Source organism: Phoxinus phoxinus (genome assembly GCF_949152265.1).
Source record: "Phoxinus phoxinus genome assembly, chromosome: 13".
Lineage (NCBI taxonomy): Eukaryota > Metazoa > Chordata > Actinopteri > Cypriniformes > Leuciscidae > Phoxinus > Phoxinus phoxinus.
In genome coordinates this window covers 20,067,159-20,094,325 of record NC_136888.1, presented here as the reverse complement: position 1 = coordinate 20,094,325, position 27,167 = coordinate 20,067,159, and the positions used below count along the sequence as shown (strand labels likewise).

The 27,167-nt window shown below is 37.1% G+C and overlaps 1 protein-coding gene across 2 annotated transcripts; it reads left to right on the top strand.

The window, feature by feature from the left end:
- The first annotated feature begins 217 nt into the window (after positions 1–217).
- abch1 (ATP-binding cassette, sub-family H, member 1) lies at positions 218–24,969 on the top strand. 2 transcript variants are annotated; one of them, XM_079634119.1, is made up of 20 exons: positions 218–518; positions 4,730–4,872; positions 5,718–5,877; positions 6,006–6,160; positions 8,056–8,163; positions 10,421–10,514; positions 12,202–12,276; positions 12,361–12,529; positions 12,713–12,809; positions 12,903–13,071; positions 13,310–13,410; positions 14,462–14,532; positions 14,816–14,865; positions 14,948–15,004; positions 15,246–15,316; positions 15,463–15,551; positions 16,032–16,135; positions 18,494–18,653; positions 19,236–19,340; positions 22,616–24,957. In XM_079634119.1, the coding sequence occupies exons 1-20, from the start codon at positions 462–464 to the stop codon at positions 22,720–22,722; spliced, it is 2,142 nt and encodes a 713-aa protein (XP_079490245.1). In that variant the 5' UTR covers positions 218–461; the 3' UTR covers positions 22,723–24,957. The 2 variants fall into 2 exon arrangements, with proteins under 2 accessions (XP_079490245.1, XP_079490246.1); XM_079634120.1 differs by lacking the exon at positions 218–518 and adding an exon at positions 1,675–1,840 and having other exon boundaries at positions 22,616–24,969.
- The last annotated feature ends 2,198 nt before the right edge of the window (positions 24,970–27,167 follow it).

Sequence of the window (27,167 nt, the reverse complement as noted above, 5' to 3'; positions counted from 1 at the left end):
CTTGTGATTTATGTATCAGGAGGGAGTTGCTGTTTCCAAATGTTGATGTACTTGATGTACTTTTCTCCTGTTTGTATACAATGCTACTATATCAGTTTATCTCTCAATCTTTTTTCATATGTTTAATATCTTGCTCTCGCTCTCCCCATAGCCTACTTCTATGTCTCCATGTTTCATGCAAATAACGTGTTTCTACTCTAGAGTGCTTTTCTCCCCCAGAGGAAAACGACCTAGATGGGTTGCACAGCTCCTAATCGCAGCTGTCGGAATTGGAGAGTAAAGAAAAGATGCACAGGTGATCAGAAAGCTTTTTGAATGAATGCTATTCAAACTCCCCTTAAGCGTTTATAGATTGCAGTTATACTCTGATCTGGAGCAGAATGAGTTAACCCGTTCATCTGCGCGCACTGAACCGAGAGCTGCTCCTCACCGGCCGCATCTCGATCCCCGTCCCGGTGATCATGTCCGTTAACGGAACCGAGGAAGTGCTTAACGACAGCACAGAGATGCAGCAACGAGTGAGTTATTGTGTTTTTCTAGATTTGTACTATGCTTATATTTTACACTAATAGAGCCTGCACATAATACGACATCTGTCAATTTGCAGACGATGTATAGCCTTGTACGTGATTATCTGATGATGGTCTCTTTTTGAGACTCGAATCCTAGAGCAGTCATAAACTGATTTTCGACAGGCGTTCATTCGTGTTTGTAAGGTTTATATAGATGTAATGTGTTGGCTGGAGTGGAGCCTGGAGCCCAGAAGACGGATTGCTCTGCTACTGCAGTGTCTCCCCATGACGCAGAAGCGGAATGTAACTAGATGTCCGAGCGAATCGTTATTTTGAGTCGGACCTTTTAATTGAATCGTTTAGTTGAACCATAAAAAAAAATACATTGGAATTAAAGTAAAAAAAAATGGCAGCGTAAACGCAGATAAGTAACACAACTACGGCGTTAATCATAACGTGCAAGAACTATTTAAGCAAAGAGGTGTAAATTAATTTGAATATTGCTTTGTTGTTGTAAATGCACATTATATTTAGGTTCTAAATGACTTGTTTTATGCGCTATATCATGATTGCAACAAATTAATCTGGGACGCATGGAACTAAAACAAACAGCCGTCTACATAAAATCTAATAAACAGCTATTTGGCATATATTATGACATTATTGGGGCGTTTTAACGCGTGTTAATATGCCACGCGATGGCGTTGTTTCGTCAGGACCAATTCTTTTTACAGTCTACTATGGTCAGGAGGACGTAACATGCAACAATTATTTCTTAACCGGGTTTTGAACCAGTTCTTTAAAATGAACAGTTCAGAAGAACCGACTCGCGTAAATGAGTCAGACTCCCCATCACAGAAGCACAGCAACATACCGCGTAAATATAAACCTTAAACCCTCATTTGTAATTGTAAGTTGTTATCACTAAATGATTTCTTACTTTAAGTGTTTTTTTTTTTTTTTGCTTAAGGCTGTAAATACATGCAACCAGCGTTATTTCCCCGCCGGTATTCTGACAACACTCCTCCTGCCCTTTGCTGTACCACTGCAATGGCTATTTGAACGACTTCTCAACTGGCCAATCACATATTTTTTTTGTGAAGCTTCTCAGAAGCTGATTGGTTTAGTGAGGCAAACTGCTCAGGAGGCGGGGCTTGTCGGTAAACTGGTAGAGGAGGCAAATATCAAGATCAGCTAAACAAGCGCAGCGCATCGTTGCACCTGTCATGAGATAAAGCTGAGGCAGGATAGACTGTTGCTCGATCGGACAGCTGGACTGTTCACTTAATCGACGTGATTTTTTTCTTCAAGGATTTTAAAGCCGCTTGGTAAAATCTCTTTTTCTTTCTACGTTTTTGTAGATTATTAAACAGCCGTTTAAACGGTTAACCACGCTCATTTGACGCTCATTTGAACTTGTATAGAAACTTATGGAAACTAATGCTTTGTAATCTGTTGTAATTTGTCTTTAATCATATTTTAACGAAGAAATTACATTTTATATCACTGATGGTCGGCTGTAAAAAGGGAAGTTGTAGGAAAGTTTGTCTGAAGGACCCACACAGCTCGTGAAGCTTCAGGCAGGTGCTGCTGTGACAGAGGTAACAGTTAGCTGTTAGGGACTTCCTAAAACAATGAAGATATTGAATACCAAACCAGTTCAGCTGCTCAAAATTGCTATGTTGAAACGAAATTGTCAGCTGACTTCCAAGTTAACGTTAGCTGAGCTCCATTCGAGCGGTTCTTGTAAACAGTTTTCTTTTCACATCATCACCTTAAACATCTGTGAGCAGGATTCTATCAACGAGAATTAAAAACGCACGAGTCGATGATAAATAAAAGATAAATAGAATAAAATACATATTCTCGGAACACTAATCGTTGTGTTTTTATACATTTTCTAAACAAAACATTTAGACTTTTCTACAAATATATTATTTAATGACTGTGCGGTTGCACATGTAGTGTATGAGTGTAACTTACACAACGTAATTAAAAATAATTGCAGGCCTAACGTTACATCATTTTGTCACACTGATGTGTCAGCATTTTAATTGGACTTTTCTTGTTTACAATCTCCAGACAGTTACACCACCATTTTTTTTTTTTAATTAAAGCCCACTAATAAACTACTAATTTGTATGTTTAATCTTAAGGAATTTGAGTAACATTATAATAATAATAGAAATAGAATTAACCAAATGTGCTCAAATCTAAGTCGTCATCAGTCTACCTTTCTTTAGGACAACCTTAATGCAAAGATTAGTGATCTTGATAATATTTTCTGTGCGATTAAACTTTTGAGATTAAGTTTGCCGAGATTGAGTGAGCGATTCTGTGAAAAGAATCAGGAGCTAGAGAGATTACAGTGTTGATGACCCAGTTTGCTCCATCTGTAAAGAGCATACTAAGTTACAAAATTGGAGCTGTTGCTAAGAAATCAATTTAAAGATCAGAAATTAGGCTTCATATTTTGTTTGGGTTTATAAGTCATGCAGTGCATGACGTTGCTATAGAGAATAGTTTGAGAATATTTGAGAATAGTTTCTCAAAAAGTGGGTCGTAAGACAGTTTTGCGTGGGTCGCGGAGTGTGTCAAAGAAACAACAAACAACGTTATTCTGTTTTTTTGATGCAAAACTTTTATTTTGAAAGGTAGGCATGGAAGTGTTGACTCTTCTGTCAGTCGCAGGCTGCAACCGGAAACCTAGGCAGCTGACTTGTTGTCTCACTGCCTTATAGGCAAACGACTCAAGAGTGGCACCCATGGCTGGAATAAGGGAGTTAGGATGGCCTCTGTGGCAGGGATGAGGGGACTAGGGACAGCCTCTGAGGCCAAAGCAAGGAAGACAGAAGAGTAGAGACCACTGAACTAGGTAGCGCTGTGACTACTGAGCTTGAGGATGCTGGGACCACTGGCAGTCCTGTAATAACATGACTTGAGGGTTCCTGGCTGAGCTCTGGGACTGGAGTGGACTCTGGACTGTGTTCAGGGGACTCGAAAGTGTGGAAACCTTCTTCATTGCCGCCTGTGCTGACATAAGGGGTCCGCTAATTTAGATGACAGATCCGTACTATTAGATGCTGCTTTCCTGGATTGGGGAATAGTAGGAGACTGTCGGTTCTTTGGCAAGAACAGACTCTATGGTTGACACAGGACAGGCAGAGACAAGGGACCTTGGGATGGACAAGAGAATAATGAAACTTGTGATTCTGGAAGGAAAGACCTGAATTGGGAGCATTGTACTGCTTTCAGGTTGTACTGCTGTCAGACTGGGATTGTTGTCCTCAAACACTTCACCAATGGTAAAGGAAGATTCACTCATCCCCAGCACCATGTCCAGGTAACGCTATGCTAGAAACCCCAGCTGGTATCCACGAGGTGATGTGTGGGTCCAAACCACTGCAAAAACAAATCCATCAGTTGTTGATCATCCCAGGGAGTTAGATGGTAGTTTTAATGGAACTCCATGTGGTTCGATATCCCAGCTGTTCTGGAATATGGAATAAATGAATGATTGAATGAATGAGGCATTTATATACCGCTTTTCATGTACTACTGTACACCCAAAGCGCTTTACAATCATGTCGGGGTCATCTCCTCATCCACCTCCAGTGTGCAGCATCCACTTGGATGATGCGACGGCAGCCATAGTACAACGGCGCCAGTGCCCTCACCACACACCAGATACAGGTGGAGAGGAGAGAGAGTGATAGAGCCAATTCAACACAATTCTCATGTAATATGGGGAGGAAGAAAGATCTGTCTAAAGATGAAAAGCATGAAATGGTGCAATGTCTTGCAAAAGGCATGAAAACATCTAATATTTTGCGAAAACTGAATACAGATTGTCGAACTGTCAAAACTCAAAAGATTTCTTAGTGATTTAGAGCACAGCAGAACTCGGATAAAGTTTCTGTTAAACAAATGAATTGTATTAAAAGGGCAGCTATAAAAAAGCCACTGTTGAGCAGCAAAAAGGGTATTTAAAGTCACTGGTGTCTCTGGTTGAAAATACATTTCTACACCCACTGTAAACGTTTCTCTTTTACGTTTTTGTTACGTTTTGTCTCTTTTGTGAGCTTTTACTCCAGTTTTATTGCTGTGGTGTTGTTTAAAGCATGAATGTGTTGTCTTGCATGGAAATCGTTTTATATCAGAAGGGACAATCCTTCTTTTTATACCATAGCGTAAACTTTCCTTCTTTTTATATGTAGAGTTTGGAGAGCGGTAGTACTATGAAGACTGACTTGGAGGCCGGGAGTTGCAGCACTGCAATCCACTGTCGGGATGTGTGTCGCTCATATGGGAAACTTAAAGTCCTCAACAATCTCAACCTGACAGTACCTCAGGGCCAAATGTGAGTCCAGTATATTCTCTTTCTAAATGTGTTTACAAATGTCTTCAGGTTACACCAATCTAGCATGTTCACATTTTTATGCAGGAAAACATGCCCAAATGCTGACATGATATTTACGTGACATATCACATACTATACATGCATTCATATGTCTCCACTGCCTCGTCCATTAGGCGTTCTTCAATAGTACCACAACAAAACTCTAAAATACTCCATACTGGGGGGTTGAAGAAACTAAATCCTGGCCTAAAACCTAAATTCCATTCTAAACATTGTGACCGGCCTGGCAGACAGTAGTTTGAATGAGATTTTAGAGAAAGAAAAGTTTTAATTATTTTAATTCTAGCTCTAGTCTTGTTTTGATGGTGGAGTGTACTGAAAAGCTAGTAGATCTTTTGCTATTCTCGGCTTGATTTTTGTGTCTTATTTTAACATTTCTCACTTGTCACTTCCTATTCCTAAATCCCCTCACAGACATCTGTATCACCCACGTGTCTTTTGAGCATATGAGTCTGTATCTTGTTACTTGTTTCTAACTTTATTTCAGATGTCAAATGTTTGGAGCTTGTAATATTTTTTTGTTTGTTTTCGAAAGTAAAGCCTGCATTTATTTGGGAAAAAATTCAGTTAAACAGTCATATTGTGAAATGTAAATATAGTAGGTTCAAAGAGCATTTATTTGAAATATACAATGTTACAAAAATGTTCTATGTCTTTACTTTAAAATCATTAAAATATATGGTGACCTACTCAGTGGCGCCTAAAGGATTGGAATTACTTATCATACTTAATGTTCTGTGGAGGAATGACTTGTTCTTTGGATATGTCCCCCCCCCTGTCTTTAGTTATGGGTTGCTGGGGCCAAGTGGCTGTGGGAAGACTACGCTGTTGAAATGCATTGTGGGAACTCTAAAGATCTCTCATGGTCATATCTCAGTGCTGGGGAAACCACCAGCTTTCCCAGGACATGAAGTGCCAGGAAGAATGGTGGGATACATGCCACAGGTGAGAGATGAGGAGAGACTGGTGTACCTGTAAAACCTAGTGTTAAACCTAAGATTATTCTAACAAGTGAGTCCTCTTGAGTCTCATATATTTTTCTCTTTCTGTTTTTTCATTCTATCTGCCTTCAGGACATAGCTCTGTACAATGAGTTCACTATCAACAACACACTATGGTTTTACGGTCGAATTCATGGCCTTTCATCTAAAGACACAGAAGCCAGGATCAATTTCCTCATCGACTTCTTAGACCTGCCGCAGAAAGACAGCCTTGTGAGAAATCTCAGGTAGAATGACTTGTGCTATTCAATGATTGTTGCAGAAAAAATTGACACAATTTTCATTTTTAAGTGAGCTATCCCTTTGATAAAAGTAAAAAAACAAAAAAAACATTGCATGTCGTTCCAAACCTGTGAGTATTATTCTGAAGTGTTACAATAGCTTTGCATGAGAAACAGGCTGAAATTTAAGTTTTATGTTTCACAGAATAAATACAATTATATTTTTGGGTTTGGAATGAATGGGTTTGAAACGTAATGAGGCTAAGTAAACAATCACAGAATTCTGAGAGAGCGAGGAGGATAAAACAAAACGAGGCATCATGTGTGACCCAGTTTTCTTTGTTGACTCTCCTGACAGCAATGATTCTCATCAGAGCTTTTACAAATGAAAAATTTTACCAAATTACATGCATTCAAAACATTTGGGAAAATAGTGGTCTTATGAGGGTCAAATGGTCATGTGACTAGAGTTGCTATTATGTGGACAATTACAGCTGAATGAATCTAAAAGATGGTGACCATTAAATACAGTACACTTGTTTAATGCGTGTTTGTTGACATTTATAGATATCTGACGCAGATGAAGTGAAAGATGAATTAATTCCTCTGTGCTATTTGTGACTGTTGTGTGTCCACTGTTTGAAGGAAATAAGGTTTATCATTATTAACATTATTTTAAAAAGTAAGTCCTATCTACACAGAGGAGATTGTCTTTCACTAAGGCAGAGTGATGTGCAGCATTAAACGTTTAGTTCGGTGTTGTCCTCTGGATGAGGTCGGTCTGGTTTTGTTTTCATAGCAATGAGCCGGCTCTGTGCAGGGTTCATCCATCTGAAAAGCAAGACAATGTCTTAGAGATCACACTAGTTTGTCAAAGTCAGTTTCTCTTTGACAGATCTGGTTAGTTAAGGTGGAGTTCTGGTAGGTCTTGTGATGCCTTGTGATTAGCTAATTATCGTTTAATTTATTAATGTTCATTTATGGCCTTTTAGTGTAATAGTTGCTCAATGTGTTAGCAATAAGAAGTATTTCTTGTGCCAAATATTGTTTATAAAACTTGCTTTTGCATTTGGACTGAACACCATTCAGAGTCCACTACTCTATCATGTTTAGTTGAATAAGGTCCAAGGAAAATGAGGGAGCGTCAATCAATTTTTGAGAATAGAACATTTTATGACTTATATTTTATAGTTTTTGTTATTGCTTATATTCTATTGCAACCTGTTCTTTTTTTTCTTTTTCTTTTTTTACATTTTTATACAAATTCTTTTATGTATTCTTTTTTACTTATGCAATTTATTTTTATTTGTTTTAATGTTTTCTATAAATTAGAGCTCGTAGAAAAACACATGTAGTAGCAATTTTAATCTTTTATTTCTTATTTTGTTTTCTCAATGATAACAAATGAATGCCATGTGTTTTGTATTTTGTGATTTATGTTGTAACGTTGATACAGCTGTGTGTGTGACACTGAGACAGAGGTGATGAGACCCCAGGCTAGGGAGGGGTTGAGGCAACCATGGGGGTTCCCCAGTTCCTGCCCTCTGGGGTGGGTGTTTAGAGAATGCTTTGATGAGAACAATAATAAAACTACCAGTAAAGCACCTATCTGGGTCTCACTCTGGCCTGCAAACTGGTCTGTGAAGGCTGGAGTTTCACCCCGGCCTGCAGCTAGCATGTGTGGCTAGAATGGGAACTATTCTTGCAAGAATAAATATATTTTTCTTTTAAATACAATTTGAATCTTGACGTCTCTTTTGCCTGGGAATGCTGTGTTTGTTAAATATTGTTTTTGCCACAACACACATTTCATTGTAAACAAGTACAGATGTCTGCAATTTAGTTTTTTGATGACAGTTCATAACTCATCACTTACATATATTTTTATTCACTTTGTTCAGTGGAGGCCAACGCCGGCGTGTTTCTCTTGGAGCTGCTTTGCTTCAGAACCCACAACTTCTGATCCTGGATGAGCCCACTGTGGGAGTGGACCCTGTTCTGCGGGCCAAGTATGCACTACATACCTCTATCCCAGTATTCATCCATCTTTATCTTCCACAGCTTCTTCCCATCCCCTTCACTAACTCTCCAATGCACTCGTTGAACTACCAGCACTACGAGTCTGGAAGCGTCAGCTGTGTGTGTGTGTGTGTGTGTGTGTGTGTGTGTGTGTGTGTGTGTGTGTGTGTGTGTGTGTGTGTGTGTGTGAACCTTGTACTGCATTCTAAAAACATGACTCTGAGATTGTTATACTGTACCCCTCCTTTCTTCCACTCTTCCACTTCATCGCTTCATTTTAGCTTGCATGTATTCCTGTGCCATTCCTCTTGGCATTCCTATTAGATTAAAGGCTTTCCCAGTATCTGTTGTTCCACTGCAGAATGAAACCTAGACCTTCACACCCTGAAGTTAATTCCTTAATTTCTTCAGTTGTTAATTTTTTTAAATATTATAATTATTCAAAAAAACATTTTAAAGGCTTGCCTCAGTGCATTTGTAGTATGAGGACGTTTCACAATGCTTGGCAAACAAATCCCAGTTGACTCTTTTGCATGATTTTGTTTGATCTTTCTGTGCGAGTGCATCCTGAGTAAGTGGCATGCCTAGGATTATCCTGCAATGTAAAGGTTGAAGGTTCAAGATTCCGAACCATTATAACTCATTGTAAACTTTTCAAGATAAGGAGATTTATGCTGTAAATTCTCAGACAATCCCCATTTAATCTTGAGATTGAGTAATTCATGAACAAAAGGAAGTAAAGAACATGTGGAAGGAGCAGTAGCCACAAAGGAAGAAGTCTGTATGGGTAAAAAGAGGGTCACTGTGTCACATTCTTGCATGGTTAATATGCTGCAGCAATTACTGTGTAGAACATAGATCCAGGTGTGTAATGAAAACAACTAAAAACTTTTCATATATTCAACCGCAGCCCCCTGAATGTGTTATCAGTGGTTTTATTAATTAGAATGTTTTATTGATTAGAAAAGCTGACATCAAATGAAACATATATTTTTGTATTTAGTTTTGAATATAAATTGGTTAAATTTTATGTTGAGATCACATATGCTACGGTGGGACTCTGTTGAACCCTGCTGAAATCCTCTTACACAACAGACCATGGGCCAAGCCTGTCTAAGCCTGCAACCCTTTTGGGGAGCTTTGCTTTGTAAGATACTAACCTATGCATTGTGTGCTGCGCAAAAAGCCTCAATTTACTACATATGCTCTACCGCTCAAAAGTTTGGGGTTGGACTTTTTTTTTTATTTTTTTATTTATTGAAGGAATAAAGCAACATATTGTAAAACATGGAACATTACATTTTCCTTCTTTTGATTTTAAAATAACAATAGAACAATCCCAAAACATCCCCCTCCCTAGGCAGCCAGTATACATCAATACAACATAACATTGTCATAACACCTTTTCTAGGCAGGAGCCCATGCGTAACATGCACACCAGAATTTTTGTTTTACAATTTATTATTGCAAAATAAACCAAAACATTTGTATCTCTTTATCTTTGTGGTAGCTAAAAAAAAAAAACTGTTTAAAAGTTTATGGTTCTGTAGGATTTTTTAAAATGTTTTTGAAAGAAGGATTTTAATGCTCACGAAGGCTGCATTTATTTGATAAAAAAAAGTACAGTAAAAACAGTAATATTGTGAAACATTATTACAATTTAAAATAAAAGTTTTCTGTTTTAACATTTTCTTAAAATGCAATTTATTCCTGTGATGGCAAAGCTGAATTTTTAGCATCATTACTGCAGTCTTCAGTGTCACATGATCCTTCAGAAATAATTCTAATATGCTAATCTAGAAACATTTATTATTATTATTATCAGTGTTGAAAACCATCATACTGCTTAATGTTTTTTGGAAAACATGATGTATTTCATTTCAAATAACAGCATTTATTTAATATCAAAATGTCACTTTTGACCAATTTAATGTGGCGTTGCTGGATAAAATTATTATTATTATTATTTTTGAAACATACCAACCTCAAACCTTTGAACTGTAGTTTAAATCATGGCATATTTTACCATATAAAAATGTTCTTGGCATAATGCTCTTAAAGGAATTTAGCTTCAAATCTCACCGGTGTTAGCTTTGTGGATTCATAGGTTTGATTCTCAGAGAATGTGCGTACTGATAAAAAGTATATGCATGACTGGTTGCTTTGGATAAAAGCATCTGCCAAATGCAACCATGTAAATCTCATAAAGACAGAAGTCCCGTTTAAAAAAACTTCCCACTTTTGCAGGATATGGCAGCACCTGGTAGACATTGTAAGAGGAGGACAGGTGTCCGTCATTATTACAACGCATTACATTGAGGAGGCCAGACAAGCCAATACGGTAAGATACCATCCTGAACTGACCTACAACAAACCTGTATCAGAATTCACTCCAACTCTTAAAACTGACCTTCTCAGACTTCACTACATGATGCTGTGATAAAGTCTTGATACAATTTATAGTATTATTAGTATTTTAGCAATTTCACTAAGGCCTAAAACATTTCAGTTTAAATGTAAGGATATTGAACAGAAGTGCATGATTTAATTGCGTGCGTGCGTGCATGTGTGCGTCGTGTGTGTCAGTATTACTCATACAGATTTCTTTCTGTAATCCCATATTATAGTCGTGGCTCATCTGCCAAATGTACTTTGTACTGTGGCTTATTACATGACCCTAAAATTAGCTTTTGGTAAAAATGTTCAGGTGAGCTTTTATGTTTGAAATTAGCAAATATTTGCACTAAATGCAGGTTAGCGTTTAGTGCAAAGTCAAAATCAAACAACCAATCTGAAGTGTGGTTTCTGGGGTTGTGTCGGTATGTGGAGTTGTGATCAGTCAAAAACCAAACTAGTTTATCCAGTGACGCACAGGGTGATTTTGCAACACGCCCAGAGAATACTAGCACAAACAAAGCTGATATTGCGGCAGATTTTGCGGCTGCTCGTTCCTCTTTGTTACAAGACAAACAGTGCCGCGTGTTTGCACGTAAATAGAGCAAGCATTTGTGCACTTCATGAAACTAATGAATCAAACAGTAGAGCGTTGGCGCTTGTAACTTCAAGGTCATGGGTTCGATTCCCCAGGGAAAGCAAGAACTGATAAGAATGTAAATATGTACCTTGAAATGCAATGTAAGTCGCTTTGGATAAAAGCGTCTGCCAAATGCATTAATGTAATGTAGCGTTTTGACTAGACTGTTTCATAATGCTGGTTTTTAGACCACTGACAAACTTATAATTAGGGACATTACTGTGTATATCATCAAAAAAAGGGTGCTGGTAGACATCAGACAACACATTATAGGAGAAGAATCTGGAGCCACCAGATTTAAGATTTAAGCCACCTGACTCTATGGTTTAATTTTATTTCCATTCAATTGGTTGTTTCACCAGTTTGTCTTGAGGTCATGCCGTACTGGCTGTGTAGCGTCAGCCAGACAATTGCTACATTCTGTTTATTAGTCACATTAACAAATGACACACTGAGACACCAAATACACAATCATAACATGGTTATTTACAGTACACTCACATATTCACTTGTCCTAAAGTAATACCTACCCAGAACAGTGATGTGAATTCCTTAATATGAGAACTATTCCTTAACAACATGGCCCACCCCTTTCCAGATCTGTTTAGCGTCTTGTCGCTCTCATTCTCTACCTCTAGGAAATAAGATCTCAATTGTTTCTTCTAGTCTTACTTTAGCACATCTCACATGTGTCTCCTTTCCTTTGGCGTTTCTAAAGAGACAGTCTCTCAAACTGTGCTCAGGCTTGCCAAGTTGGAGATCTCACTATGAACTCAAGTATTTCTCATCAAATTCTTACAAGAACAAATCATCTGAGCTATGCTGTCCACATTAATTTATATCTGTGCTCCTGCTTTGTCAGCAATTGTCTCACTTGTCCTCCTTGAGAAAATTTGTAAGTAAATCAACTGAGACAAAGTTTGCACTTGAAAGAAACAGTCTTCTAAGCTATGATAGAGGAACTATTAAAATAGCACTGTTTCTCTCTCTGTAGGTGGGTTTGATGAGGAATGGTCGATTGTTAGCTGAAGGTCCCCCAGACTCTGTTATGAAGCAACACAATGCAGCAGTGAGTATACACACACACATGCATGTACATGCACTGTTTCGGTATGATTCAAACTTATGAAATTCATCTCTGTGTGTGCTTTAGACTTTAGAGAGTGCATTCTTGCAACTTTGTGAGAACTTCGATCAGATGGACTCCAGACAGAGTCCGCAGGGCCGTCTGCTGGACAACAGCCCGTCTCCAGACAATATGAGAGATGAGAGCAGAGAGCCCATACTGAGAAAGAGCACACCAGACATACCTAAATATAAAGGTACAACAAAGAGGTAGAAGTTCACTTGCTCTAAAATACTGCATGCAAAAGCTAAACTAAAACTGAAACAGAAAGCCACTTTTATACAAGATTGACAAAAATGTCACTGATTACATATTTAGAATAGCATTGATCACCATTGAAACTGATGCTTGCAGTTGAAATGTTCTTGTGTCTTTGCAGCTGAATGGAAAGTGCGAGCCAGACACATCATACCAAAATGGCGCAACATTGCAGCGCTGATGATCAAGACGTTGGTTCGAATGAGAAGAATGCCAGGGTAATGATATCCTAATAATCAAAACGATATTGATAATCAAAATATTTCAACTCAAATCAGTCAATTGTGTATGTTCATCTGGTTTGTGCTCAGGTCCCTCTGTTTCCAGTTCCTGTTGCCGGTAATTCAGATCTGTCTGATGTGCCTGTGTATTGGTGGAGACCCCAAAGGCATTGACGTGGCTGTGGTCAATAATGAAACTAGTCCCAGTGCCTACAGTGCCACATTGCTGTCCTTACTTGACAACACGAGTGTCCACCAGGTAAGCACACATTTGTTTTCAAGGTCAACATTTACACAGAGAGACGTATCATTTCAAGATTGTATAGGACTACATTTAACACAATAAATCTTCCCCCTTAGAATAGAGATGAGAGACTAACTCTCTCACTTCCTCTTTTCTCAATTTCACTTCAACAAATGAACTAGTTTATAAATAGTTGTGAGCAAAACTGTACATTTACTTCCAGTGTTGCAGTTTTCCTGTCTCCTTTCTGCAGGTGAAATTGTCTCATTCTGAAGCTTTTGCTGGTATCCGTAATGGGGAATACTGGGGTGTCATAGAGTTTGGGGAGAATTTCACCAGCTATCTAACCAAAAGGTGAGCACCACTGTTTCAGAAGTTAGCAATGTTAAACCTGAAAGAAGGTGTTATGTTTTTGTTGTAATATTCAGAAAGGTGCATATGCAGTCAAGTCAATATGCAGTATTGGTTTTTAGCAAGTGCTAAATGTTTCTAAAAACAGAAAGTGTTGGGCAAGATACTAGCTAAGCTACAAACTCCTCCTACAGAAAAATTTGCTAAGGTAAACTAAAAGCTAACCTTTGTAGTTACACTACAAGTTAGATAACAGTAAAGATAGCTTGCTACATTGAAGTTACATCATCATTTTTTAATATTAATATTACATTTTGTAAGCTGTCGTTTGATCTTATACATTTATAATAAAATAAAAATTTTCAGACAATTTGACTCTTTTGACCAATTCATTGCAAATAACCAGTTCAAATTTAATTAGCATATTAAACATAATTTTTTTTTACACTGTAGCATTTGTTAATACTACCCCTAGACTTAATCAATCCAGTACCTTTGTGTATGATTTTTGAAATATCAGCGCTATCATCTCGCTGAGGAACTAAAAACACTAGTGTCACTCAACACTTATCTTTATAAGTGGACTTCAAATGAACTCTTGGTAAAAAAAGATTTCTGCCTCTTAAGGCGTTACATATGTTCTTGCATGCAAATTTAGGCCCATCCCTGACATGAAACCTCAGGCCTCTCTGAGTCATTACCTCATCAGTCATTAAGTCCCCTCAGCCTAAAAAACGCAAGCATTCATGTAAATAAGGTGTTGTGTGTGCGGTGACAATGACTGTACCAGAGAGACTGATGAGAATAGTGTTGGGAGAGGCAGCAGGAGTGAAAAACAGTGTTTTTAAGGGGAGAAAAGCAGGTCCGTCTTGTCTTTCTGTTTCAGTCTGTCCATCTGTGTCTCTGATATTTTTTTGTACATCTCTGTCCCGACTGGAGCTATTTAAATGTCACACACAAACTTTGCCCTTGTTACAAATATAACTAGAGTTTTAAATGGTAAATTAGTATAATGATATTTCAAGCTTTTCTTCTTATTTTTGCGTGTGTGCAGGATGCTGCAGCCCCGAGTCTCCAGAGATGTGATTGAGGGAGGATCTGTGCATGTTTGGCTGGACCTGACTAGTGAGTTTTATTTATTTTTAGTCCAATGAATATTATTCCGCTTTTGAACTCATGTGACCTCACACTTCTGCCACACGAAGGTGTCCTTTATTCCTTTAATTACATGTCAGTTCAACTCATTTATATTGAATTTTGCATGCATCTTTGTACATGAAGTTGGATTCAAAAGACCATCATTGGAAATGTTTTTATTTGGCATGTTTCTAGTTTGCTTCATTTTAAATTATATGATTAGCATTGTTTGAGTTGGGCAAGAAAATGAAGCAATTTTTTTACATTTCAGATCGACAGATTGCCCTAATGCTACAGAAAAAACTCCATGAGGCCTTCGAGGTGAATAAAAAAGTTTTAAACAATTACATTTAAGCTTTTTTCCCCATCATTCACTAAACTATTTTCCTTGTTCTTTCAAAAGGCTTTTATTGAGACAAAGCTGGGGAGTTTATCTTACATGGTGGCCTTCCCTATAAAAGTGAGTACAGAGCAAAGATATATATATATAGCAAATATTTAAGAATTTCTGTAATATCTTTTGCATAAAACTGGTAATATCTTATATTTCTCTCCATCCTGTCTTTCTCTTTTTTCCTCTATATGTGCCCTTTTGATTACTCTATCCTTTCTTTTATCTCTTTGGTCTTTTGAATTTTCTTTATTCTTTTTCTTTCTTTCTTAAAATGGCCTTCTTATTTTTGTTTCATGTGATGTTATAGTTTGAAAAACCTATATATGGCAGTGAGAACACAGATTTCACAACGTTTGTGACTCCAGGAGCCGTTTTGAGGTGCACATACACACACCATTAATGCGCACACACACCAACACACTTACTGCCCCTCATAAATATTACTTCAGTGTCCGAGAACACTATTGCAACATGATAGACCTCTTTACAATGTCACCTTTCTCTACTTTATTTTCTCTTTTCAGCATCACATTTTACCTGGCAGTGGGGTTGACCGCTCTGTCCTTTGTGTTAGAGAGAAAGGAAGGGCTGCTGGACAGGTGCTGGGTGGCAGGTGAGACAGATCACATCCACCAGATGGCCATCATTTAACATCTTAGGGATGAATTCACTAAACAATTGTGACACTTGTTTTGAGTATTTCAGCAACACAACCTGTGCAAAAACGTATTTACTAACCACCCGCAATCCAGCTAAACAAGTTAAGCACTATGCCTCATGTATTTAAATTAAGAAGTAGTCTGTTGTCTCCTCCACTAGCACTTCGAACCAACCTCCAGAATGATAATTTTTGGTGTGTTTTTGTTTTGCCGTGGGCACAATTAATTTTTATTTAATTCAGCACTTACTTTCAATCGAGTTAATGAATGAGCAGTTTCAGAGATTTACCAATAGGGGGAGCTGATCACCCACAGCAAATAAAAGCATGAGCAGCAAAGGCAGTTTTAAACACACATGGTGAGCATTTTATATAGTTTGTGTTTCATGAATGTATGTTGTGTATTTATGTTTCTGTGTGGTTATTTCTCTAAAGGTGTAAGTTCTCTGGAGACCATGCTGGCACACCTCTTCTCACAGCTATTTGTCATCAGTGTTCAGATAATCCTTCTGCTGATCTTCATCTTGCTGGTCTTCAAAGTGAGTGTGTATGTATGTGTGTGTGTTTGCCAGCTACGTGTTTATCTCTCATTAATATATGTATGTCTCAAGATTCAAGATCTGTGCGTGTGTGTGCATACAGCATAAATTACACGTAGTGTTAAATCTGTGTGTGTGCTGTTTATTTCTGTTTAAAAGTGAAATGGTAATTATAGTTAATGCTAACACATACATATTATTATTCCTGTCGCAAATGCCACCCTCAGCCTTTGCCGTCCTTCTAGTCTACACTTGGGAGACATCAGATAGACTGTTGGCTTGCAGACAGTCCACTGTGAAGTCTTTCCATAAGACTAAAGCAAACTAAAACCTATTCCAAATTCAAAGAGCCAATCATATCCTCTCATCTTGAGTTTTGAAAGGGGTTATTTTACCTATATTTTTTTCCACCTTTTATCAACTAAATAAATAAAAAAATACACTAACGTCTAATAATATGGGGTCAGTACTATTTTTTTGGAAGAAGTCTCTTCGAAAAGGCTGGATTGAACAAGAGTGGTGGACAAAATTTTTTTGACAATGGTTCCTCTCTCGAGTTTTTGACTATAATAGAATTGGCCATGGACCCATTTAACTTTGGAGTCAATGGGCATGTCCGAAAATGTCATTAAAACAGCCAATAATGTTCGTTTACAAAACTGTTAAACTCACCGAGTGGTTAGTGGTGTTCGTTGATGATCATAAACAATATATCGTCGCAATATATGATTCCAATCCGTTTATTTTGCTATAGTGGGACTATTTTTTCAGACACTTCACAACCGTGTAACTTCCGCTCAATATTTGAATCTGAAGCGTTAGCACACTCCCGACCACTTGATGGCGATAACCGATGTTTATGTCTCGCGGGACACTCACGGTCACAGTCGAGTTCAACTTCATATTGCACTGGTCAGTTGTCACGTCTTTCAATATTTTCAAGGTTTTGTTTGTTTATTTCGCTTACTCTCCCGGAGCACAGTTGCTCTGCTCGCTAGCCTTATGAGAAACGGAAGCGAGCAAAAAGACTACATCGACCAAATGTAAACAGCCCCCTTTCCGTTTCCGGTAGTGCATTTATATTAACGAGCACTCAGTCCTTCAACAGAATTCAATGGGATTTTACAAAATGACGAATAAAAAACGACAGAAACTGTATTTTGCAACACTTTTTGTTTCTGGAACATCAACTAACATCACTAATCACTCGGTGAGTTGCACAGTTTTGAAAACTAATGTTAAAGGTTGTTTTAATGACATTTTCGGACATGCCCATTGACTCCAATGTTAAATGGATCCATGGCCAATTCTTTTATAGTCAAAAACTCGATAGAGGAACCATTGTCAAAAAAATGTTGTCCACCACTCTTGTTCATCCAAAACAAACTACAATATAGACTCAAGGTGTTAAATACCGGAATTATCCTTTAAGCGAGACACAGACTCCCGCTGTAACTTTACCTGCGGGTGTCACTGTTGGACAGTGTTACTTTAAAAATGTTACTCATTTTTTAAATATCACATTAGTGTTTTTATTTTAGTAATATGGATTGATTTCTCATTCAATTGAGGAAATGCCCCTGAGAGTGAACTTACTGACATGGCTAATTCCTTAAATGCATTACAATTCTAGATCTTTCCAGATGTGTTGACCTTATAGGCTTTGGAGACTTCTATCTGCTCATGTAGATGTTCAGAAACATATCTGGACTGAGCAGAGCTGTTGTTGGGTATTTGGGGTCTGTGCTCTGTACATTTTAGAAACGGCTCTGGGACTGAGTCATATAAGTATATTTATTCATAAATAACTCCTTGCTTCGTATCTAGTGATTTGTGCTTGACCACCACAGCAACGAAAGGATTGCTTTGGTAACAGACCCAGCTGTAGATTAAAGATTCTATTTCTGATGTGTAACTGTAGCAGCGAGGACGCTGCACTGACTAGCATGTGCTGTGAAATCAGCCAATAAGAGCTAAGAGCTTTGCAAAAGATGCTCTTCACACTTGCTTAAGATTTCTGGGATTGTAACATGCCAGTATGTCCAGATCACTGTCAATATGAAACCCTCTTTAAAAACAACCTATTGTTAAATATTACACATATGTATTGTTTTTGCAACATAATGTTAGAATGGTATATTTGACTCCTTAGATCAGGGGTACGTTCCAAAGGGCACTGGAATTGAAATATCACTTCACAGGAAGTGGAGAGGGGAAACTTGCCTACCAGTCATTACATACCAGTGTGTGTGTGTGTGTGTGTGTGTGTGTGTGTGTGTGTGTGTATTCTGTGCACTGGCATACAGGAATACATCTCATCATTATTATCACCATCTTTCTGATGTCTATCTATTGCAGATTCCCAACGAAGGATCTCTGGTTTTGGTGATCTCATTGATTGTGCTGCAGGGAGTGACGGGAATCTCCTTCGGGCTGGTCATCTCCTCTGCTATCGATGACGAGCAGTCGGCCAATCAGGCGGCTCTTGGAATCTTCTACCCCAACCTCATCATTAGCGGTACAGTCTGATCTCACATATGTTAAAACATTTATTTAATTGCATAAGGTTACCCTGTGACTTATTTTACTTGGTAATATTTATATTTAAATTACCTTTAATCCTCACACAACAGTACTGATGCAGCCCTCTATTTTAAGACTGTCTGTCATTTTTCCCTCCACCCTAAAATGGTGCAGTCCAAAAAATATAATAAGGGCTATTTGAGGGCCATACTATCTGGGTGTGTCCAGTGAATTAATGGATGTGATAACACAGTGAATAAAATTGTGGATTGATAGTGGAGCGAAATCAACAGAGTGAATGATGATTGATTGATGAGATAAAAATGAGATGATTATTGTAAAGAAAAGGAAGGGAATTCTCTTTAGTGAGGTCTTTACCCCAATTACCCTCTCTACCAGCTCTACCATTCTAGCCTCACATTAACGCACATTAACCTCATATTAAAGATAATTTGTCATTTATGGTTTGCTGATGTTTCACAGACACACGGGTAAGGTAACATATAAGATGCTATGGATTAAAGTTATACATTAATTCAATTAGTCTTTTCTCTGTTCCTCTATCTACCTCCTGTAGGTGTTATCTGGCCGGTTGAGTGTATCCCGTATCCTCTGCGTTATTTGAGTCTAGTCCTGCCCCAGACCTACGCATCTGAAGCCCTGCGCTGCATCATGTACAGAGGTATGATTTAAAATATAGCACCGATAACAACATTTCTGTGGTACACACAAGGACCACTGAGATACTCAATGCCAGTTTCGATACTACAGCATTTAAAAATAAAATATTATTGTAAATATTACATTTAAATAATGCCATGTAGACTTAAAATATTTCTTATTTAGTATTATATACTTTACATTATTTTAGTTTAATAAAATATATATTTTAGTATATATATATATATTTCCGTATATAAATAGTATATATTTGTATAATATAAATATTTAATATATTATAATATATAATTCTAATATAATAAAAATAAAAATATTTTAAATATTGTAATGTTTAATTTGATAAACATTTTTTATAATGTATTAATTTAATTTAAAATAAAATCTAATATAAATATATGTATAATTATTTAGTCAATTATATTTATTAAGCCTAATTATTAGTAAAACAAATAATATAATAATAATAAAAATATATGTGTGTGTGTGTGTGTATATATATATATATATATATATATATATATATATTAGGGGTGTAACGGTTCACAAAATTCACGGTTCGATTCAATACGATACACTGGTGTCACGGTTCGGTACGTTTTCGATACAGCAAAAAAAAGAAATGCCAGAGAAATTTCCCTGATTTACATTTTTATTTTAGTTTTTATTAAAACTAACATCATAAAGTATGATAATTTTTTACTTTGAGCAATGATGGAGCTATACTTGCGTATAACAAAAACAGCTCCTTATAAAACATTTTTTTATTTAATATTGTATTAGTTATAAACAAAGGTTTATTTTATTTCAGATTAACATTTGAGGGCAGCAATTTTATTCATAATGTCAAAATAAAATCGATGTAACGTTACTTGAAAGTATGTTAGGCCTACAATGTTTCTTCCTGGTTTCCACGTCAGCGCTGTCATCTGTTAATAACGGAGAAATGTGAATGCTTCTCACTAGATCTCACAGCGATGTTATTACTTCAGTGGCGAATTCAAATGCTTTCTTTACTGGATCTCTTAGCGCTGTGTAGTAACAGTGTTGCTTGATCAAGATCGGCTCGCTCTGCATTGGTCCAAACTGATAAATGGTCCGTGAAGCACAAAATAACGAGTAGCGCAGTTTCATTACGCTTTCATTACGTTTGCCATTTGATGTTGGGCAATGTTGTGGTCGTGCCAGCATCTCTTACATTATGAGCGCGCTTGCTGCACACCTAAATTTGAAATAACAAAATGGTCCAATGAACCTTTCAGTTTGTAATGCGTACCGAACCGAAAGCCTCATACCGAACGGGTCAATACGAATACGTGTATCGTTACACCACTAATATATATATATATATATATACACACACACACACACATATGTATGTATGTATGTATGTATATGTGTGTTTGTATATAGTTTCAGTATTTTGACACTTTTTAAGTTGCCACTCAGGGCTGTTGTCTTGGTACCATAATACAAGTACTTTTGACATCATTATAGGCAACAGTATTAAGAATGTTTACATGTGAACATCTAGATGACAGATAGTGTGATGGTTGTAGTGATGTTGAGTTGCATACTTGGTACAGATAGAGTCTTCTCACCTACCACACTTAATGGAAACGGAGTCTGTAGCGTGTCTCTAGTATCTTATCACGAACCTCAAAGTCACTCTCCTACCCGCACACCTCAAATGACTAACGTCTCTTCTGTGCTGTTTTCAGCCGACACACACACGCAACAATCTTCTATGAAGTCCCACTCACCTAACATTTTCCCTCTGATACAAACATCTTGAGTTACAGTAGACTCCAGGACACCTGACACTCTTCTATCTCAATTATTCACGGAGCAGGAGGAGCGTCTGCCTCCATTGCTAAATTAAACGCACAGCTTCCCTGCTGTTTACCTATCAGCATTGCTCACAGTTGGGAAACGCTTGGATAGACAAGGATGCCACACAGTTGAAGTTCAAGTTCGAACGTATTGAAGTTGATTGTCTGTACAGGGTAGATCAGAGCTGAGACTGGTCATGTGACTGAAAATCTGCAGACTGTACACAAACATGGTTTTCCCCTTCATTAATCTACCTGAGCTCTTTTATGATAATGGTTTATGATGATGACATCACATCAACATCGCTCGGGAACAATGGTGTTATTGTTAAGGAAAACTGAAACCATTAAAAAAAAAATTTTTTTAAATATAAAGCTCAAATTAAATTATTTTTATTATTAATAATAAATAAATATTCAATCAAAAATGTAACTTACAAAACGTAAGCAACTTACTGAAATAAAAAGTCTAAATATAAATATTTAAAAACAATAAACATGACAAAAGCATGTAACAAAATTACTAAATATTTTTATTAATATTTAAATAAATGAGTATATGAAAATGTTCAGCTAATTCAAAATATTATGAATATAAATGATACTAAAATAACTGCTCTGGAAGGAGTCATAATTAAAAATGGATAAAACCATGACATACAGCAGAGTAGTTATTGTCATTTCAATTTTACTTCTGACTATTTGCAGAGCCAGACTATCTACATAAAGTTTAGTTCACTCAGCAGCTGCCCTAAATGTTCCTCTCTCTCATATATAGTGTTCTGATATCTGATTCATCCTAGTGAATTGGTTTGTTCAGATGGTTCATGTAAATCAACAGATTCACAAAATGAGGCTTCCACAGATTAAAGTAGGGATGTCCCGATCAGGTTTTTTTGCCCTCGAGTCCGAGTCCGAGTCATTTGATTTTGAGTATCTACCGATACCGAGTCCCGATCCGATACTTCTATAATACGTACATAAAAAAAGAATAAAGAAGAGCGAAAAAACAGACCCAGGATGTTCCTTATTTTTTATTTAATTCACCTTATTTAAACATTCAACAACTCTGTTAACAAACAGAGCACTTCTGTGAGGTAGCTTAAACAATCAAGTAATAAATAACATAAATTCTTCACTTTTGGTGATGTCAACAAAGTGATGTCATGCCGCACGCGTTGCTGTTTCTTTGTGGAGTCAAAAGGGTCTAACTCTGTGCCATCGCATAACTATAGATGTGTTCAAAAATAATGAGAATATATATACATTACATATATATCCGAGTCCTGATCGGGAGGTAACGTCCGATTCCGATCGAGTCTGAAACCAGACTCCCTAGATTAAAGAATAACATTATTTCCAATGATTTTACATTGATTTGTTATCTGTTGTCAAATCTGGTTACTAATCCTGTTACTGAGCACTGATTCTCCAATTTTGCATTCAGGTTGGGGTCTGTCCCATATGATGGTTTGGCGAGGCTTTGTGGTCACTCTGGGCTGGAACACTTTCTTCATTATGCTAGCAACGGTCATTCTCAAGCTGAGAACATGAGAGGCTCTGCCTGAGGAAAGGTGCTTCAGATTGGGTATAGTGGTGTCCAGCAAGGCCAAAAAAATGACTGACACATGGGAATGCCAATCTGAGTCTCTCTCCTTTAATATGCCATTCACCTAAAAGGATCCAAGGACCATCAGCATGAAACTCAGGGCATTTCTCAACCAGCCAAGAGACCTATTCAACAAGCAATTCCAACTTCTGTCAAGTTTACTGACTGTGACGCATAAAGCTCATGGTGAATTTCACTTGGGCTTCAGTTATTTTAAACATCCATCAAATAAGAAAGAAAATTGTTGAAGCCTACTGTTGGAACTTTCCATACTCTCTTCTTTTTTTTTCCTGGATTGTGTAATGCGTTCTGAATTCACTGACTGCATGCCTGAGTGTCTTCTTAGTGTGCGTCTCAATCAGCTCCTTAGTTCAGTAGTCAGGGCACTGATCAGGGAGTCAGCCATTTTAAAGGCTGTCTCTATCGCAAAAATCCTTCCAGTGGACCATTTTCACTCCCTAAAAAGTTCCACAATGCTCAGTGAAAACTAGGGAGCATCAATGCTCACCATGTACCCTTACCGGAAATTTTGAAGCACAAAACAAATCACGTGAGCCCACTCAAAAAACATAATGACACATATTAGATGTGTTTTAATTATTATTAGCGTTATTTAATTATATTTCAGCACAAACACACAAGCTAACCGTGTACAAGTGTGTAATGAGTCAGGGACCTTACCAGTGCCCGAATTTGTGAACACGATAAACTGATTCATGACCTAGGGAGCTGATTGAAACGCACCCTTAGTGTATAGTCCATATGCTTTTTCTGTGCCAGTTAATCTTCGATTGGGTACAACCAGACATCTATATTGCTTTGGTAAAGCCTACAATGTTGCCCTCCCTTTTGCCCCCTCATCCTAAACCGAAAACACAATGCTTAGGGAGGATTCTTCTCTCAAGTCTAGTTTATTTATAAAGCCCTTTCCACTACAAAGTAGACCAATGGGCTGTACAGTAAAAAGTATTATTCTACAAACAATAATAAAACCGACAGAAAGAAAAACAAAAGATAACAGAAAAGTTCTCCCATTACATCGTATAGTGTTTTTTGATTTTTCAAATTGCTGCTTTTTTTAATGATAAATGTTATTAGATTAGCAGCTTGGGTGTTAATATGTCAAGTGCCATAAAGAAAATGAAGGAAGAACGACGACGTTTACATTTGAGCACATAGCAGGCCAAAGTTAAACCTGCAAGTTGAACTGAAAAGACAAGTTTAGTCTCTTATTTTAGTATATGTTATATTTGAAAGACCGCACAAGCTGCATTACAATGTAAGCCATATATGCTAAGTTACTTGGAATGGTGAGAATAGTTTGATGGATATTTTAGTGTGCAATATTTTACATGGAGAATGCATGTTTTAAATGGATTATTGGTTGTGGGTAAAAAGGTGTGTGTGTGTGTGTGTGTGTGTGTGTGTGTATCACTGCTCTTCTAAGACAACAACTAATTTATTATATGTATTTATATTTGTTCCTCTTTATCTTTGAATCTTGAAGTTCATCATTAGGATACTGGATGCCTACCTTTACCTTCATTAACCAGCTCCAGGTTCTGGTTTGGTTTATATTTAAGTCTCTACACCACACCCAAATGAAACAAATCTGCTTAACTGAACTGAAATACTTTGCAAGCTAGAAGAAATTGTTAGTGTTTGTTTAAAACAACCTTTAAATTTGGTTCCACATCATATCAGATAACTGTATTTTGAACAGTTAAAAACCAAGTTGAATTCGTTTGTTTTTTACATAAATGGAAAATTAAACAGGAAATTGCTACTGTTTAAAAAATGTGCAAATATTTAACAATTATGGAACATTGTTTTCCTTTATTGTAGTAATAATGAGGCCCACAATAAAGGCTGGAATTTCATGGTATGTTTTGATAGAACATCGGCTGACAGTTGATTTTACCAGAGCTTTGTTGATTTTTGGATTTTCTGTGTCTGGCTCCGGTTGAGGCTTAGAGACAAATGTTTGGCAAAGGTTTGTTAAGTTCTATGCCATTTTGAAAGGTCATCGTGTCACCTCCATACACACACAAGACCATTATTTGCTACCTCTTGAATTGTTGCATAAAAAGCCCTTATGTATGTGTGTGCACATTCACATGCTCTTGGTGTAAAATTATCTTTGTGGAATTGTGACTTCTTTTTCAACAATAAACCGTTTTAATAAGATCCTTATATTTGTATAATATTTTAAAAATGTTTCCACCACTCACTCTTTCAGCTCTTACATTTATTGCCTCTTTTCTCTTTCATGAACAGTCCATTATCACATTTCAATATTGACATTTCAAATCTCCACTGGCTTCAAAAGCTTCCCGAGATCGCAAATAAGTATAAAGTGTTATTGCCAACATATTACAGATATTTTCCTCACAAATTTCCATTGTTAAAGTATCACTGTAAGCACATTTCCTGTTTTGATGAACTATGGGACCAGTCAAATTATTCATGGGATCATGGGACATCCTAATTTTGCAGAGTTAGGCACGTTCCTGGGTCAACACATTTTATTGGTCCTGGAACAACATTCCTGTCCATATTCCTAGCTCTAAATCTAACCCTACCCATAAATTATTCCTAAAATCAGAGGGAAATGAACACTGACTGAAGTAGAAGCACCTAACCCTGCATTGTAAGCCTAAACTTGACATAAACTGTAAATCTGTCCCTCAAATCTGATAGGTTGATTGGAATGTTGTTCTAGGATCAACAAAGATGTTGATCCAGGAACATGTTGCACTTTCTGAAATCAGGTTCTGCGGGATGCACGCCACAGAAGCTATTCATAGACAATATAGGTTCAAAATAACTATTCCTTAAACTCTGAGCACAGCTGTCTGAGATGGAGGTCAAAGGTCAGCTACATCCAGAATGCTGGCACAACAATAAACAAAGAAGCCTATTGGATCTGAGACTTCTTAATCTTATCTGAAATCTACTGATGTGAATATGTCTGGCGAGGAAAGCGAGGTCAGGCTGTCAGATGCATTACTTCAGGTAATCATCCATGCTGCTGACATAATACTGAACTTCCAGCTTTTATGCAACAGGAAGGAAATGCAACTTCCTTTTATGCAATTTGGAAAACAAGCGAGGATTATTAAGGTGTTGTCAAATTGCTAATTTTCTATTGAACTGTCTCATTCTGCTGTCAGGAACCACTTCTAAGAACAAGTTAAAACTTTCCTCTGTATTCCGCAGTAGGAACGAGGGGAAAATGCCCATACTCCCATATCAACGTCATGATTCATCATTACAGGAAATCAAACACCACACCCAAGTTACATGATCAGGATTCAAAGTTGCTTTTGAAATCCAGTCGATCTATTACTGGAAGTCAGCTGATAAGAATAGATAGATTATTTTGGATGTTATTTCTAAGAAAGGGGTTCTTATATCGGTTTGAGAAGAGTTTGCAAAACTGCTGTAGTTATGGAGGGAAATATTTAATATTAATTAACTGGTTTAATAAATTTCCCTTACAACAACATTACCATTATGTCAGAATCTATACAACTTTTTAGTAACAACCAAGAAAGTAAACGGCATAAAAAAAAACAATTGTAAACCAGTGTTTGTTGTCTAAATAGTATCTAAGTGACTAGACATCATCAGCAGTGAAATCAAAGTCTATGAATAGATTCTTTGCCAGTATCTCACTGCTCTGTTAGGGCAAGTTTCGATTTAAGAGGGTAAAAAAAACCTAAGGAAGAAATTACTTCTTAGAGAGAATCTATTTAAGAAAGAACTACATGTGCATGTACTTTAAGTATTTTTTAGCTGCCATTTTGAAAGAAGCTCCATGCAGGTGATCTTTAATAAAGTATTTGACTTGTGTGCATTATGATTCTTCAGGTTTGTTTCTCCATATTCTAAGCATTCTGTAAATATATTTTTATAATGGTTACAGTCACCATGACAGCTAGGACAACAATTTGAACACCAGCCCCCGAACAGTGGGCAGTTTGGATATCTAAAATTTGGTTAAGCCTGAGTGTTGTGATTCGATCACATGCTGCTGTCACACTGTTGTGCGTTTCTCACCTTATTAATTCTCTTCCCAGCACAGCCCTTATGTTTTGAATCTTATCAGGGCAGCACTAAAAAGCAAATTACCTTTTGGATAAAACAATTGGCCTTTGGAATCATTTGCAATGTGTAGTCACCATCATATTAGGAAACAGGGTCGCTTTCCTGCATTTACAAACATTGAATAGGCCAGTAAAACTCCACAAAGCTTGTGCCAAGTCAGAATGGTGCTGAAGAACACAAATCATTTAAAGGCTTTGGGGTCATTCACAAATAACTTATGATTCAAAAGAATAGTCTGAATTGTGAGAAATAAACTCAGAATTGTGATTAAAAAGTTGAT